Consider the following 15665-nt stretch of genomic DNA (forward strand, 5'->3'; position numbering starts at 1 on the left):
ATATCAGCTACCATTTATGGTATAATATGTTTCCAGAACCATTTTATGATTACATATCGTAATTAACCAAAGTATAAACATCAAATCTCAAAATAGTTCAAATTATCATAATGAAATTTTCCTCAACAACAAAATTACAAAACTCCAATTAAAAAAAAATAAAAATAAAAAGGGAAAAAAAAAATAACTAAAACGACACCGTTTTGTCTGGCAATATAACAAAACTTCACTTTCCTTCCTTTCCCAGACTCAAAACACAGACACACACCAACTCGTTCTCTTTGTTGCATTCAACGTCATCAGATCGGAAAAACCCATCAACAGATCTCCAATTATTCATCCTTCCGTACTTTCAATTAATCGATCGTCGGAAAACCCTAGTTTTTTCCGACGCCGGCGAATTATCATCGCCGGCGACACCATGGCTCCTCCTCCTGCTTATCAATCTCAGCGATCTTCTTCTTCCCCTTCTCAACCTTCAGGGTAATTTCTATCTTTCTTTTTGGTTTCATGTCAATTTTCAATATTTTGTTGTTCCATTTGTTTTTCTGCATTTTGATTTCTCCAATTTGTCGGAATTATCTCCATTGCTGCTTTAATTCATGCAGTTTTATTAAAATTTTATGTTTTTTCATCAATTTTGCTGAATTAGAGCTTTTAATTGCACTCAATTGTTGCGGATGGCTTTAAATCTAGTTGGTTTTAGCTAATGGTTGTGATATCATGCTTGTGTTGGAGTGAGATGGTGTGGATAGACTTAATTGTTCAAGTTATGATCTTGGAGGATTCTGGGGTTTATATAGCATGTGGAACAATTGGGTTTCATACGACTTACGACATCGATGTAATTTTGTTTGCCATTGGGTTTTAGTGCAATGACTAATAAATCTTTATTTGTAGTGTATTATTGAAAGTGTTTGTATTTAGCAATGGAGGGTTTTATTGGAGTAGTTTTGTTTTAACAAAATTACTGTCTTAGCTAGAGGGTGCTGGTTGATTGGTTGTCTGTCGCATGCGTTGTTTTAGCTCACTACTATTGGCATTGTTAGTTTTGGTTGCTGTGGAGTGTGGAATTTTGATTGATTTAGTTGGGTGGTAGCTATTTGTATGTGATCTTAAAGACCTTGTTTTATATGAGGAATTTGTGGGAATTGATTCAAACTCTGGATCTTGTTGGAGAAGGTATACTAAGAGAACTTAGTGAATGTAAGCAAGCCCATATCAAAATTGCATTCCTATTTATCTTATTAACATGTAGATACTTGTAATTTCCAAGTATGGAAGGGAATATGAAAACATAGTGGTTGTTAATTTTGTGCTGTGGCACTTGAAATGCATTTTGTGCTTTATTTGTTACTATGGTAGTGCTATTAGTATATCATTAATTGCTGTCAATAATTATTCTTACCAAGAAACCAAAGAACAAAGTTACCAAACACGTTATAAATTTAGTGAATTAGAGTTTGATTAACTGTATCTGCAGGAAAAGTGAAGTTTCAGATTTAAGGCTACAGCTGCGGCAACTTGCGGGCAGTCGTGCACCTGGAGTTGATGATTCTAAGCGTGAGCTCTACAAGAAAGTGATCTCTTACATGACAATTGGCATTGATGTTTCATCAGTTTTTAGTGAAATGGTCATGTGCTCTGCCACCTCTGATATAGTTCTGAAGAAAATGTGTTATCTGTATGTCGGAAATTATGCCAAGTCCAACCCTGATCTTGCACTGCTCACTATTAACTTTCTTCAAAGGGATTGCAAGGATCAGGATCCAATGATTCGCGGGCTTGCCTTGAGAAGTCTGTGTTCATTGCGTGTTCCGAATTTGGTCGAGTATTTAATTGGGCCTTTGGGCTCTGGGTTGAAAGATGGTAGCAGTTATGTGAGAATGGTAGCTGTCATGGGCATCTTGAAACTATATCACATTTCTCCTTCAACCTGCATTGATTCTGATTTCCCCGCTATGCTCAAGCAATTGATGCTCAATGACCCAGAAACCCAGGTGTGGATCATTATTCATTAATTCTTTTGTATCTTTATCTGGATATATGTACAAACTTGGACAGATTTAGTGGCTTCTTTACCAAGTTGTCTGTTATTTAAGCTTTTGATCTTGTTCGTAATTCCTTTCAATTGTTGTCAATCCATTTGGAACAAAAGTTAGTTTTTTCCTCATATGTATCAACATCTTGGTTTTTTGAAGAGGGTATTGTGAACTGTATTTAGCTTTGATTGCTTCATGCACTTCAAAAGTTCTGAGGTAGCAATCCGGAATTTGTGCTTAATTTTCCAAATAATATGGGAGCCAATTATCAACATGAATACCCTTGTTTTATTTTATTTTATTTTGAGCTATCCTCCTACTTCGTACTCCGCTTTGCTGATTATATATATCCCTTTAAATATCAACAAGTACATTAATTTTTGTAGCAGTTTGTTCTAAAGTTTTGTGTCGACAACCATGGCTTTGGTGATATATCTTGCCTCATCTGTTTTCTTGATGATGTGGTACCTCTTGCTTGAAAAATTTCTTTCAGGTTGTTGCTAATTGTTTATTAGCGCTGCAAGAAATATGGAGTGCTGAAGCAAGTTCTTCTGAAGAAGCATCTAGGGAGAGAGATGCTTTGCTTAGCAAGCCACTTATATATTACTTTTTGAATAGGTAACTACTGGTAATTGTGGTTGTGAAATTTATTTTGCATTACATTTCACCTACATTAGCTAATTTTATATGATATATATTGCTCCAGTGTTTTTCCTGCACTATATAACAGTCTGCTACTTCTGATCAGCAGGCTCTTTTGGAGCAATTTGTCTATGAGCTTTTCTCTGAAAGGAATTTTATTTATATGTAAAAAATAAATAAATAAAATTAGTTTCAAGAGCTTAAAGGTAATATTGGGTTGTTTATTGTGGGGATATACCTGTTTCATATGCCTTTGACCCCTTAGTATGCTACTTCAATAAAAGCAAGGTAGTATGTATCTTTTCTTTTGACAATGTGTGACCTGTATACACTTGAATTTTATAATAGGGTTTTCAGGAGTCGGATTAAAGCTCAGAATTTTGACGATTTCAAGATCTTCATGCATTAAAACTTGATAGCCCGCAAGTTTCTATCTTAAATTTGCCTTGTTAAGGCTCTCTTTGTGCTTGAATTTTGAAATAGCCATATAATTGAACTAAACTCATTTTTTGGGATTTTATAGACCTATTAGTAGGCTTGTTATGGTTTCAAACTTACTTTTATGACCCTTGGGATCTTGGGGACACTCCTTACATTCACTTCGATTTTGGAAAAAAGTCCCAAAATTTTTCCAAAAATGTTGATTATAGCCTTTAATTTTGGACAATTCTCAACTTTTTTTGGGCTCGGTAAGGAAAGAGGCCAAGGTGCTTCCCATGGACCCCACAAGACCCCAAGAGGCCATTTGGGCAGTTTGTAGTATTTTAGTGGAAAGATAGGTGTGAAAAGGAGATAGTGTCTCCAAAAGAAAGGTAAGGAATATAGATAATTTATGCTTATAGGAACATAAAAGTAATCAAACTGTTATGGGATAGATGAAAATGGAAAGGGTTCAAACTATATTAGGACATAGGGAGTAAAATTTTCCTGCTGCAAAAACTTTTCATTTCTTCATATGCTGTTATCTTTGACAACCTTCCTCCTACTGTGGAGTGATGGCTAATGGAGAAACGTTATAATTTAGAACTTGTGTTTAGTCATATTATGTTATCTTTTTGTTCATGATCTAGCTGGAATATTAACTGTTAATCCATACCTCAACTTTATATATTCAGGATCAGAGAATTCAGTGAATGGGCTCAGTGTCTTTTGCTTGAGTTGGTTGCCAAATATGTGCCATCTGATAACAGTGAAGTATTTGACATCATGAATCTTCTCGAGGATAGACTTCAGCATGCTAATGGTGCAGTTGTTTTAGCCACTATTAAGGTGTTTATGCAGTTAACCATGTCCATGACTGATGTTCATCAACAGGTACCTTTATCCTGGTATACACAGATTCTTTTATTTAGCCTGAGTTAGGATGCTTATTCATAATCAGTTATATATGAAATCTTTTATGTGACTTGAGTTAGGATCCTTATTCATAATTATTAGGTCTAGCATTTATATAGCAATAATGGTTATGCTAAAATTATCCTTTCTTATTTTACTGAGTTTTGCTTATTTTGGGGAATGCCCTAAAATAATAGGCCACTCTTCATTTCTAGCAAATTTAATTATGAATTTTCCCATAATATTCCTTCTACTTTTAGGATTTGATTTGAAGCTGATTTCTTATAAATGATTCTTAACCAAATGTAGCCTATTGAGTGAGATGAGGAGGGAATATTGTTCTGTTTAGTTGTGTAGTATATTCCTTATCACTTTTGGTTCATGTAACCCCACTTTTGGGATTAAGGCTTTGATTGATCGATTGATTGTGTAGTATATTTATTTATTGAAGCGAGCAGTTATTTGGCTGTTTGATCTTGATTAGTTTTCTAGGTTTTAAGGAGGGGACGAGTCGGTTTCAATTTTGTTAGGAGTGTCTTTGTATAACGATTCTTCATTAATTGTTTTGTGGTGATCTGATTTATTATTACGGAATATGTTGTAAGCGTTTTTTAAAAGCTGGACATCTCTTTAATATAGATACTAGATTTATTCTTTCTAGTATTGCAGCCTATTGCTTAATATTTGTTTTTGGGTCACATTTTGTTTTGGGGTTATCCAATATGTGGTTCTCTGCATATTCTTTTCAGGTGTATGAACGTATTAAAGCACCACTTATCACCCTGGCCAACACAGGAAGTTCTGAACAGTCTTATGCAGTGTTAAGCCATCTTCATTTGTTGGTGATGCGTGCACCAATGTTATTTTCTTCAGATTACAAACATTTCTATTGCCATTATAATGAGCCATCTTATGTCAAAAAGTTGAAGCTTGAAATGTTGACTGCAGTTGCAAATGAGGATAATACTTACGAGATTGGTAAATAACAACTCTAGATTCTACTAAGCAAAGTGGGATTAAAATTGTTGATAGATTAAATATTAAATTTTATTGTATCATTTACGAGCAATTTTCTTGTGTCTGCATCAGTAACGGAGCTTTGTGAATATGTTGCCAATGTTGACATCCCAATTGCACGCGAATCTATCCGAGCTGTTGGAAAGATAGCCCTGCAGCAGTATGATGTGAATGCAATTGTTGACAGACTACTTCAGTTTCTTGAGATGGAGAAGGACTATGTGACAGCTGAGACTCTTGTGAGTTTAGCTCTCCTACACACATATGCCTTATTTAATTGTTTGAAATGAAAATATGAGAGGCTGCACACATGAATCTGCACTTTTCATCTTTTATTTGGTTATTTTATTTGCCTTAATGGGATAAATTATGTGCCAGTTATATCTACATGCTTCAAGAAAGGTTTAACTGAGCATAATAAGCAAGCTAGTTGTACTCATATGGTACATTCAAAATGATGGAATACATATTGGCTTTGGTCTGAATGTACCCTAGTTGTCGTTCTTAACGTATTTACCATTGGAAAGTCAGTTAACTGGGGCGCTGGATCGAGTCTTAAAAATCATTGAAAATTGACTTTTGCAGGTTCTTATCAAAGATTTGCTGCGTAAATATCCCCAATGGAGTCATGATTGCATTGCAGTTGTTGGAAGCATCAGTAGCAAGAATGTTCAAGAACCAAAGGCTAAGGCAGCTCTTATTTGGATGCTTGGGGAATATGCACAGGATGTGGCAGATGCTCCTTACATTTTGGAAAATATGATTGAGAACTGGGAAGAAGAAGATTCTGCTGAGGTAAGGAGGATATGCTGTTTAGTAGAAAAATATTCATTTTTTCATCTAATCCAACCTGGTCTTGACAAGCATGATACCTAAAATACTCTTAATTTTTAGGTTTTGATGCACAATGCAATAGCCTGCTTGTTTTTTCTCATGCAAATTTGTGAATCACATCTTAAATGAAATAGCCAGCATTTAAATATTCCATTGTTGGTTGCGACCTCTGTTTTGTCAAAATACCCAATTACCCATTTTTTGCTTACTTTCATTCTTCTGAGCTGACCATTCTGTTGTTACGTAGGTTCGTTTGCACCTTTTAACAGCATCAATGAAGTGTTTCTTTAGAAGGCCACCTGAAACTCAAAAGTCATTGGGAGCAGCGTTGGCAGCTGGAATTGCTGATTTTCACCAGGTTTGTGTTGTTATTGGCCACACTGCCACACAAACCTAGTAATATACAAGTGTAGCTTTTGAGTTTGTGCACTTTCAATTAAACATACAATTCTCTGCAGGATGTCCATGACAGAGCCTTATTGTACTATAGGCTTCTTCAACACAGTACATCTATAGCTGAGAAGGTGGTGAATCCTCCAAAGCAAGCTGTGTCAGTCTTTGCTGATACTCAGAGCAGTGAAATCAAAGATCGTATATTTGATGAATTTAACAGTCTATCCGTTGTATATCAGAAGGTAGCTTAGATTCTTTTGTATGTGACATATCATCATCCATCATAGCTTTTTCTTCTGTCAATTTTCAGCTGTATTTTTTCATATTATTGCTGCCAGAAAATGATTTTTAAGAAAGAGAAAGATCTAAAGGTTTTGTATCTACAAAATGCAAGAGGTCCTTGACTTTCTTGCAAGTCTACTGTTTGTGCAATATGTGCATAGCGCTGAAGGTTTTGGGCCCTGCCAATGATGCCTTTTTTTGTTTCCTTTCACAATTTGGAGTTGGGGAAGGAATGATATGTAATGGTCAAGTGTTGTTCCTAAATTCGGGCCTTAATAATTTTGAATGGAAGCAGTGAATATTGGTTTACTCTGTCCTAAAGGCAACAATATTATTTGATAGAAATTGCAGTCTAGCTCCTAAAATCTCTATTTCTTGATGGTTAATATGCTGACTACATGTAAAAGAAAATTTTGCTTTTGATAGAAAAATTAATGTGGTGTAAAGGTTATTTTTTTAACTTCTACTTTTCCATAGTCCATTGACCTATTAACAACAATTCTTCCTCCAATTGAACGTGAACAATACAATCTTCAAGGTCCCAGCTTTTTGGGGAGGGATGGTTACCAGTGTGTCAGATCTAGTTATTTTTACTGCTATTAGAACTTGGGATATGGGAAGTGCATCCAACCCAGTAGTTCACCTTTATATTTATTTATTTATTTATTTTGCAAGTTCCAATTTACATATCAATTGCTTGGGTTTGTGGTTCCAATAGTCCAACTCCTTTCTTTAATTGACCCTGTGCATTTATTATCCGTACCTATTAGGCTATTACTGTCTCAATTTATTTTTGCATCAAATATTGTTTTTAACTATAGTATAATTATGAAGTTAGAACCTGAAGTTTCCTAGATATATTGTGTGTTATGATTATGGATTTAATAGTAAGAATAATTGGTTTGATGGCTACATGGTTTTCCTTCTGCAGCCGTCTTTCATGTTCACTGACAAGGAACACCGAGGGCCATTTGAATTTTCTGATGAACTTGGGAATTTATCCATCGGAGCAGAATCTGCCAACAGTGTGGTTCCTGCTCAGATAGTTGATGCTAATGACAAGGATCTTCTTCTTAGTACAACAGAGAAGGAAGATAGTATACCTATCAGTACTAACGGTGCTGGTTATAGCGCCCCTCTTATTGATGCATCTTCAGGACCTCTGGTTGCTTTAGATACACAGCCAGCAGTTCAAGATGCACAGGCTAGCATGGCTATTGATGATTTACTTGGCTTAGGCTTCACTGCCCCTGCACCTGCACCTTCCTCTGCTCCTGTTCCACCTCCTCTGAAACTTAATGCAAAGGCTGTTATAGATCCAGGCACTTTCCAGCAAAAATGGCGTCAGTTACCCTTGTCCTTATCACAGGTTTGTGAAACACTATGCTGCTTTTTTACTATGCTGTTTTGCACCCATATTTATATGAAGGTTGAGGGATCTAATTGTATGAAAATGGGACGCTTAAAGTTAATTGAGTTTGTTGAATAACAGAAATTTGCTGTGGATGATATCTGTTCTTATCATTATTTTCTATATAAAGGTCTATATAAAGGTCAAGTTACCTTTATTGTGTTCCAGAGAAAATAATAAGACTTTAAAAGTGAACAAGCCATTATTTCATCTGTAAACAAAACTACAATAGTATGATATATATGTATCTGTTTTCACCCAACCCTTTTTAACTTGTTTTTTTTATATTTTTGCTTAAGCCGTTAATTTGTCTATATATTTTTTATGAAGCTTTGCCACTTTTTAACGGCCCAAAGCAAATTGTTTTTTTAAGTACTTGCACACTTTTTTTTTTTTTTTTTTTTTTTAATGAATTATAAGATGGTTGCGTTTTGAGCCAAGGACGCAATGGAAACAGTATATTTGTTGTTGTGGTGCTGAGGCTGCATATTTTAGACCCTCTTCTCTTACCCTGCATTATGCTAGGCTAGATCATCTTAACAGCTTTGGTGATGTTGATATTGATTATGCTGTGCATTTGTCATTTGTCATTTGCCATGGGTTGAGGACATGTCTTTAATTTAGCTAGATTGTGTACATCCTGATGTTTCTTTTACATGATTATGATAAATAGAATCTGGTATCTGTTAATTTGTGCAGGAAACACAAGTGACTCCCCAAGGTGTTGCAGCATTAACCACACCTCAGTCCCTTCTCCAGCACATGCTAGCGAACTCCATACACTGCATTGCCTCTGGTGGCCAATCACCTAATTTTAAATACTTCTTCTTTGCTCAGAAAGCAGAGGATACATCCACATTTTTGGTAGAGTGTGTTATCAATACAGCATCATGTAAAGCTCAAATAAAGATCAAAGCCGATGATCAAAGTTCATCTAATGCCTTCTCAGAAATATTTCAGTCAGCCTTGTCCAAATTCGGCATGTCCTGAATATCGCCCCTTTTTTTTAATATTATTCTTAATGTTGCTTATGGGCCAATATGAGAAATCATGTTCAATTTTCTCTGTATTCTTCTTCATACCCTCGTTGCTCTTTTCTTCTTTCTTAGTGACTCTTTGTAGCTGTAGATTGTTGTACAATGTGTAACATAAAAAATCTTTCATCAATTTTAGCCTTCAGTCCAGCTTCGACACACGGTACTCATAAGTAGATTGAGATTTATAGGAAGATTTTTGCTCATTATGTTGGATATTTTGTACAATTGAGTAATTTTTGTCAATATTTTGAAAGATTGGAGGTAATAAAGCTGTTGGCTGAACTAATGATTCATCACTATATTGATTGAACTGAGCATTTGATCTCCTAAAAGGGAGTGTAAGCAAAATAAGAGTAATTAAGCATAATTTGTGCATGAAGCTTGAAAATATAAAGATTGTTAGAAGCAAATGGGATTAACTTTGTATATTATCAAAGATTCAAAGCTCGACCACGAAGTACAAACCATGTGTTAGTGAAATCCATCAATATATCGATCATCCTGAAAAATTCCGTGTTAGTGAAATCCATCAGTATATCGATCATCCTGAAAAATTCCGTGTTAGTGAAATCCATCAATATATCGATCATCCTGAAAAATTCCTTTAGTTTCAAATTTGGAGTCGCCAACTCACTAAAGCTCGTTGTACAAAGCATGAAATTTAACCATATGAATATTGTACATTTTGGATGCATGTTCTCCATAAAATAGACTAATGAATTTGTGCATATAAAGTGTATTGTGCATAACTGCATATGTTTATTTACCGTCTACTTTAATTTCAGAGATCAACAAAGTAGTCCAATCACATATTTATTTGGTGAATATGACGATGCATTTATTTTTCTAAATATGATTTGCGGCTTTGCGCAACTTCTGATAATTATGATGATAGCTTCCTTAAATGGTTGTGGTGGTACATGTGTTATCATGTATATGACATTAGGTCATTACTCCTTAATCATCGCCTACCACTGTCCGTGGTAGTAGGGCGGCAAAGTGGCTTTGCCGCCTTGGACTTGGTGGTTGGAGCTTGAACTAAGCCCTATCAAATTCCAAGCAAATGCCTACATAAAATGAAAATACCCCATAAAAAACTAAACCAAAACAAATGCAGGGGACATGAACTTTGTACGTAGGGTTTTAGCTTCAACTACAAAGGGTTTATCTTTAACTTCTCAAATTGCGTTCAATCCCCCTAAATCTCAACTACCCTTTTGCAATTACCACTCAATTTCCAACACTTTGCTGCAAAAATTGATTAAAGAACCAAAATCACGCATCAAAATCATTCTTGATTCTGAAGAAAATTCGACTCTCAAAAGCATTGGTTTTTCTTGGGATGCTCTTCTTTCTGCTATCAATTCTTCTTCTACATCCAAGGCAAACCTGGTAAATTCATCAAACCCAGTATATTATTTGATTTAATATTTGATTAGATGCTTGATATGTTTAATACCCATTTTAGAAATTTGATTCTTGGGAATTAAGCCTTGTGAATTTGGATATTAAGAAATAGATATGAAATCAATAAATTTCTTATTGTTGGGGTTTAATTGGATTATGTTGTATGGTTTCACTAAGTAATGATGTTAGTTTTATAGATACATACTTGTGCTAGAATTTGTAGGAAACTAGGAATTATATTAGGTACTTTAGATTTTATAGTGCTTTTGGCTTGTATTTATGGCTAGTTATGATTCACCAGGCTTTGGAGTGGAGATTAGAGAAAATGCTGAAGCACAATGAAAGAAATCAGGAGATGTTTACTGAGGTAATTTCTCATTGTGGGGAAACACAGAATCTCGAGTTAGCTATGCGTACATTTATGGCAATGGAGTCTGTTGGATTGAAACCGACATCTGATATCTTTAACTCGTTGATTTTGGTTTCGTTGCGTGTGGGAAATGAAATGACTGCGCTTGGCTTGTTTGAGGTTATGGAGAGATCGGAAGACTATAAACCAGATTCTAAAACTTATAATGCTTTCGTTTCGATGTATGCTAAGTCTGGTAATGTTAAGGCTATGCAAGCATGGGCCTCAGCTAAGAGGGCTGCTGGATTTGCTGCTGATTTGCAGGTGTATGAATCTCTAATTTCTGGCTGTGTTAAAGCGAAAAGATATGATACAGCCGAAAATTTTTATGAAGAAATGATATCATCAGGATTTATACCTAACATACATATTTTGGACAGAATGATTGATGGCTTGTGTGAACAGCAGGATATTGGTAGAGCTAAAGAGTTTTTGTTCAGCATTATTGATAATGGTTGGCCAATTAGTGCACATATAGCAGACATGCTTTCAGGTCTGTGTTCTGCACTAGGAAAAATTGAGGGAATTGAAGAACTTCTCCAAATCTTAACTGCGTCAAATGAAAGCCCAGAAGTTCTTTCACGAGTGCATTTTGGAATCATAGGTATGCATGCAAGGGCAGATAGATTAGATGATATGGAATATGCTGTTGGAAGAATGTTGAAACAAGGGTCAACATTCAAATCAGCTGATGATATCAAGGTGATCATCCGATCTTACTTTAGGCGAGCTGCATTTGACAGGCTGGAGTTATTTTTGGAGCATATAAAGGGCTCATGCCAGTTCACAAAATCAACATATGATTTGTTGGTCACTGGTTATGGTGAAGCTGGGTTATCCGAAAAACTAGACATTTTGCTGAAGAAATTGGGTCTGTGTGATTTTTCATGAGTCCTGCATTATGTCATTCATCTCATTTCCCAGCAGAAATTGTGCTTGGGGCTTAAAAGGTTAATTCAGAGACCTGGCCATGGAACGTTTGTTAAATGAAAATTGCCAAAAGTAGATCTAGATCTGAGGTTATTGACTCAATTCAGCAGAATTTCGAACTAACAGCATATGTTCTGGTTTCCATTTTCTGAAGTCCTTAACCATTTGTTTCTGAAAGGCATGGTTTCACCTTTCAGATTTCAATCAAAGCTGCTATTTGATGCTGAGGTTGATAAGGCTGAAAAGCTGCTAGCTTAAGCAACTGTAATGTTGAAAGCCTAATCTGCTACATACAATTTGGTAAGTGGCAGTGTTTTATGTGCTTCAAGTTTAAATTGAAATTGAATTCTTCATTTTTCACATTCGTTTTTTCATTCACGAGTCAATCATTCTTGGTTACTGATTGGCATGTAAGGAACCATTTGATAGTTTTGAATTGACAAACTGTAATATGTGTATACTGAAGGCGCCTGCCAAATTGAAGAAATTTTAAATGACTGCTTTTACAATACAAGGCTGCTTCTAGTTTCAAATAGCTGAATCTTCATTTGAGTTTATGGAATATTTTTTTTCTCCCTTGGTAACAGAATATAATCAACCTGATGCACAGGAGTGACAGTAATCACAGGATTGCCACCTTGGGGATTTGGAATTTAGGATCAACCCTGAACAGGGAGGGCACTCTTGACTCTTGAGCACCCTAACTCAAATTTATCCCCCATATATCCTCCTATTCGTCTGTAGTAGTACTCATGTAGTCATGTGCATAAACTTGAAAGACTTAGAGAAACACCCATATGCATTAACATTAAGGACTCCTAGAGAAGTGCCCATGTTTTTGGACACCAGAGTCCAACACCTGTGTATGATGTATCTTTCCTCTTGCTTTCACAAATCTTATTTTGTAAGAGCATTGATTTAGAATGCAACGGCTGCTGCAAATGCTGCTTTGACATACCAAGAAAATATGGGTGAGTGCAACGTTGCAAGGGTTTGATATGTTTTTCTTTGATGATAATGAAATGAGTATGACCTAATTCCCCCACACCCTAGACCCGTCAAAGCCTAGACTTAAAAAGTAAGGAGAGAAAAGAACATTCTTCTCCCAAAAGATCCTAGCAAGGATAGATAGATGAACTAATAGGATGAACCTATGTCAAAGGACATCCAAAAAAAAAAATGTTTGCATCACTCTTTCTCGGCCACTTGGGCTGGGCCATTTAGGCTGTCCAGCCCTATATCGTCTGTACCGAAAGCTACTCCATCTTTGGCATTCTAGTTTTCTTGGTCCCGCTTCAAGGGATGATAATGGAAAATGACAGCCTTTGTGCAGGGCATTAGACACTCAATATGATGGTACTTGCTCCTAAGAAACCTTCGAATCCCTTTCTAGCCTTTTGGGGCTGTAAGTAGGATAAAGGTATATTTAGTTGGCTGACCACTTGTTGAACATATAAGACAAACACAGAACAATCACAGGAAAAAGGAATTACTCTTTTCATCTCTAATATCTTAAATTATGCACCTAAGATTTAACTTATACAGTGGATTTTTATTATTTTGGTAAAGGAGTTCTAAGATTGGAGGAAGAGCACCTTGGTCCCGGTTTATAAAAACAAAGGAGACGCTCAAGATTGTTCTAACTATCGAGGAATTAAGCTTATGAGCCATACTATGAAGTTGTGGGAAAGGGTGATTGAACAAAGGTTGAGGGCATGCACAAGCATTTCAGATAACCAATTTGGTTTTATGCCTGGGAGATCTACTATGGAGGCAATCCATTTGATAAGACAAATGATGGAGTTTTATAGGGTAAAGAAGAAAGATCTTCATATGGTCTTTATTGATTTAGAGAAGGCATATGACAAGGTGCCAAGAGAGATACTTTGGTGGGCAATGTTGAAGAAAGGTATCCCACGAAGGTATGTAGACCTAGTTAAGGATATGTATCGGGATGTGTCAACAAATGTGAGGACATGCGGAGGGTTGACAAAAGATTTCCCTATTACAATCGGATTGCATCAAGGGTCTGCATTAAGCCCTTTTCTTTTTGCAACGGTTCTAGATGAATTAACTAGACCAATTCAAGATGAGGTTCCATGGTGTATGCTGTTCGCAGATGATATCGTTTTGGTGGATGAGACTAAGGATGGGGTTAATGTCAAGTTGGAGCAATGGAGGCAAAGGTTGGAATCTAGAGGGTTTAAGCTAAGTCGGAGTAAGACTGAATATTTGGTATGTCGTTTTGGCACTCAGAGGGGGACAAGCAATGAAGTGGTGAGTTTGGATGGAAAGGATTTGACCATGAGTGAATGTTTTAAGTACCTAGGGTCGATCATCCAGAAGAATGGTGACATTGATCAAGACGTGACCCACAGGATTAAGTCAGGGTGGCTTAAATGGAGAGCGGCCACGGGAGTGTTATGCGACCGCAGCATTCCCTTAAAGTTGAAGGGAAAATTCTACAGGACTGCCATAAGACCAGTGTTGCTCTATGGTACAGAATGTTGGGCTTCTAAGAAAGAGCATATTAAAAAGATGGAGGTTACGGAAATGCGCATGTTAAGGTGGATGTGTGGAAACACTTTAAGAGATAGAATCAGAAATGAGGTTATTCGCAAGAAAGTAGGTGTGGCGGGCATTGTAGATAAATTAAGGGAAAATCGTCTGCGTTGGTTTGGACATGTAAGACGGAGACCCGAGGGTGCACCGGTGCGAAGAGTGGAAGAGTGGGACCATGGAGGGATTAAACGAGGAAGAGGGAGACCAAAGATGACTTGGTTGGAAGGAGTGAGGAAGGATATGAAGTGCATGGATTTACGTGAGGATGAAGTTTTGGATCGTAAGGGATGGAGGAGAAAGATTTATGTTGATGACTACACGGAATAATCAAATTTGGTTCATGTTAGCCGACCCCACTTTTGGGATTAAGGCTTTGATTGATTGATTGATTGGTAAAGGAGAGTTGATGAAAAGGTTATTGCGACCACTTGACCATAGATGGAATGAAGCATTCTTTTAAGTGATAACCTAAAAATGATAGTGTAAATATTTAGAGTTGGAGGGAGTACAAGCACCACTGTGCAAACAGTTTCTTCTTGACCATGCTGTAGTAATTTTCAGGTTTTCTTAACAACACCCCCTGATAATTAAAGACTATGCCACATTTGTTGAGTGCAAGTCTTTTCCAAATTTTACTACTTCGTAATTTAGACCTTTTGTCTCCTCAAATGCATTTGAGAATTTCAGATAGACTACATTAGTGTACGGTGGCGGAGGCGTAAATTTACACAGTACAGTATGGTTATTATACCGTATGTAAGTTTTAAAATATGATCCTCAATCAAATATGACTTTTGAAGTACTCGTATTCTAGGAACAATGGAAGTAGCATATATAATTTGTAATTTTATTAAAATGAAAAGTCAGGTGCCTAACATTCATATATTTATATGACCTTTCATCTATATAATACTTGTATTTTTTATTTTTATTTTTTAAATCAGGATGCAATATGTTGTTTTTGAGATTAGGTAGAAATTTATTTCTATAAAGCACAAAAGACAGAAGGTAAAGTTCATAGAACTTTTAGACCATAATAGGGAAATTCCTGCACCAGAAGAAGCCATATGCTTAACCTAATGAATATAGAAATTTAAAAATGGTGAATAATGAAACAACTTAGCACTTTGTCCTAAAGTAATGTGTTTAATTTTTCTTGTAGTGGTGCTCCTAATAATAATGGGTGCATGTGAGTGTTGTAGGTCCAGATTATTTTACCTTTTTGCTGACCACAAAAAATTATTGAATATATGCAGTGCTACCTAAAGCTTGTAAAGTACTCACCCCATGCTTCATCCCACTCAGGATAATGTGGTAATTACCTTGGTTCTCCCACCATCTTTCTTGTTATTGCACTTTCTTGC

The 15665-nt window shown here is 36.1% G+C and overlaps 2 protein-coding genes across 3 annotated transcripts; both read left to right on the forward strand.

The window, feature by feature from the left end:
- Window positions 1-236: 236 nt before the first annotated feature.
- Window positions 237-9149, forward strand: LOC145595630 (beta-adaptin-like protein A). The gene is made up of 11 exons (XM_081652048.1): window positions 237-483; window positions 1484-2000; window positions 2536-2660; window positions 3800-3998; window positions 4769-4997; window positions 5109-5275; window positions 5622-5831; window positions 6118-6228; window positions 6329-6505; window positions 7477-7914; window positions 8656-9149. Exons 1-11 carry the CDS (start codon window positions 422-424, stop codon window positions 8944-8946), a joined length of 2526 nt encoding a protein of 841 aa, XP_081508174.1. The 5' UTR covers window positions 237-421; the 3' UTR covers window positions 8947-9149.
- A 744-nt stretch (window positions 9150-9893) lies between these two features.
- LOC145595349 (uncharacterized) lies at window positions 9894-15635 on the forward strand. Of its 2 annotated transcripts, XR_014102937.1 has the most exons (3): window positions 9894-10385; window positions 10702-12039; window positions 15558-15635. XR_014102937.1 is itself a non-coding variant. In XM_081651743.1 (2 exons), exons 1-2 carry the CDS (start codon window positions 10116-10118, stop codon window positions 11698-11700), a joined length of 1269 nt encoding a protein of 422 aa, XP_081507869.1. In that variant the 5' UTR covers window positions 9894-10115; the 3' UTR covers window positions 11701-12725. The 2 variants fall into 2 exon arrangements, 1 of the variants encoding a protein (XP_081507869.1); XM_081651743.1 differs by lacking the exon at window positions 15558-15635 and having other exon boundaries at window positions 10702-12725.
- The last annotated feature ends 30 nt before the right edge of the window (window positions 15636-15665 follow it).

The sequence above is a fragment of the Chenopodium album genome, chromosome 19, assembly GCF_948465745.1.
Source record: "Chenopodium album chromosome 19, dcCheAlbu1.1, whole genome shotgun sequence".
NCBI classification, from domain to species: domain Eukaryota; kingdom Viridiplantae; phylum Streptophyta; class Magnoliopsida; order Caryophyllales; family Amaranthaceae; genus Chenopodium; species Chenopodium album.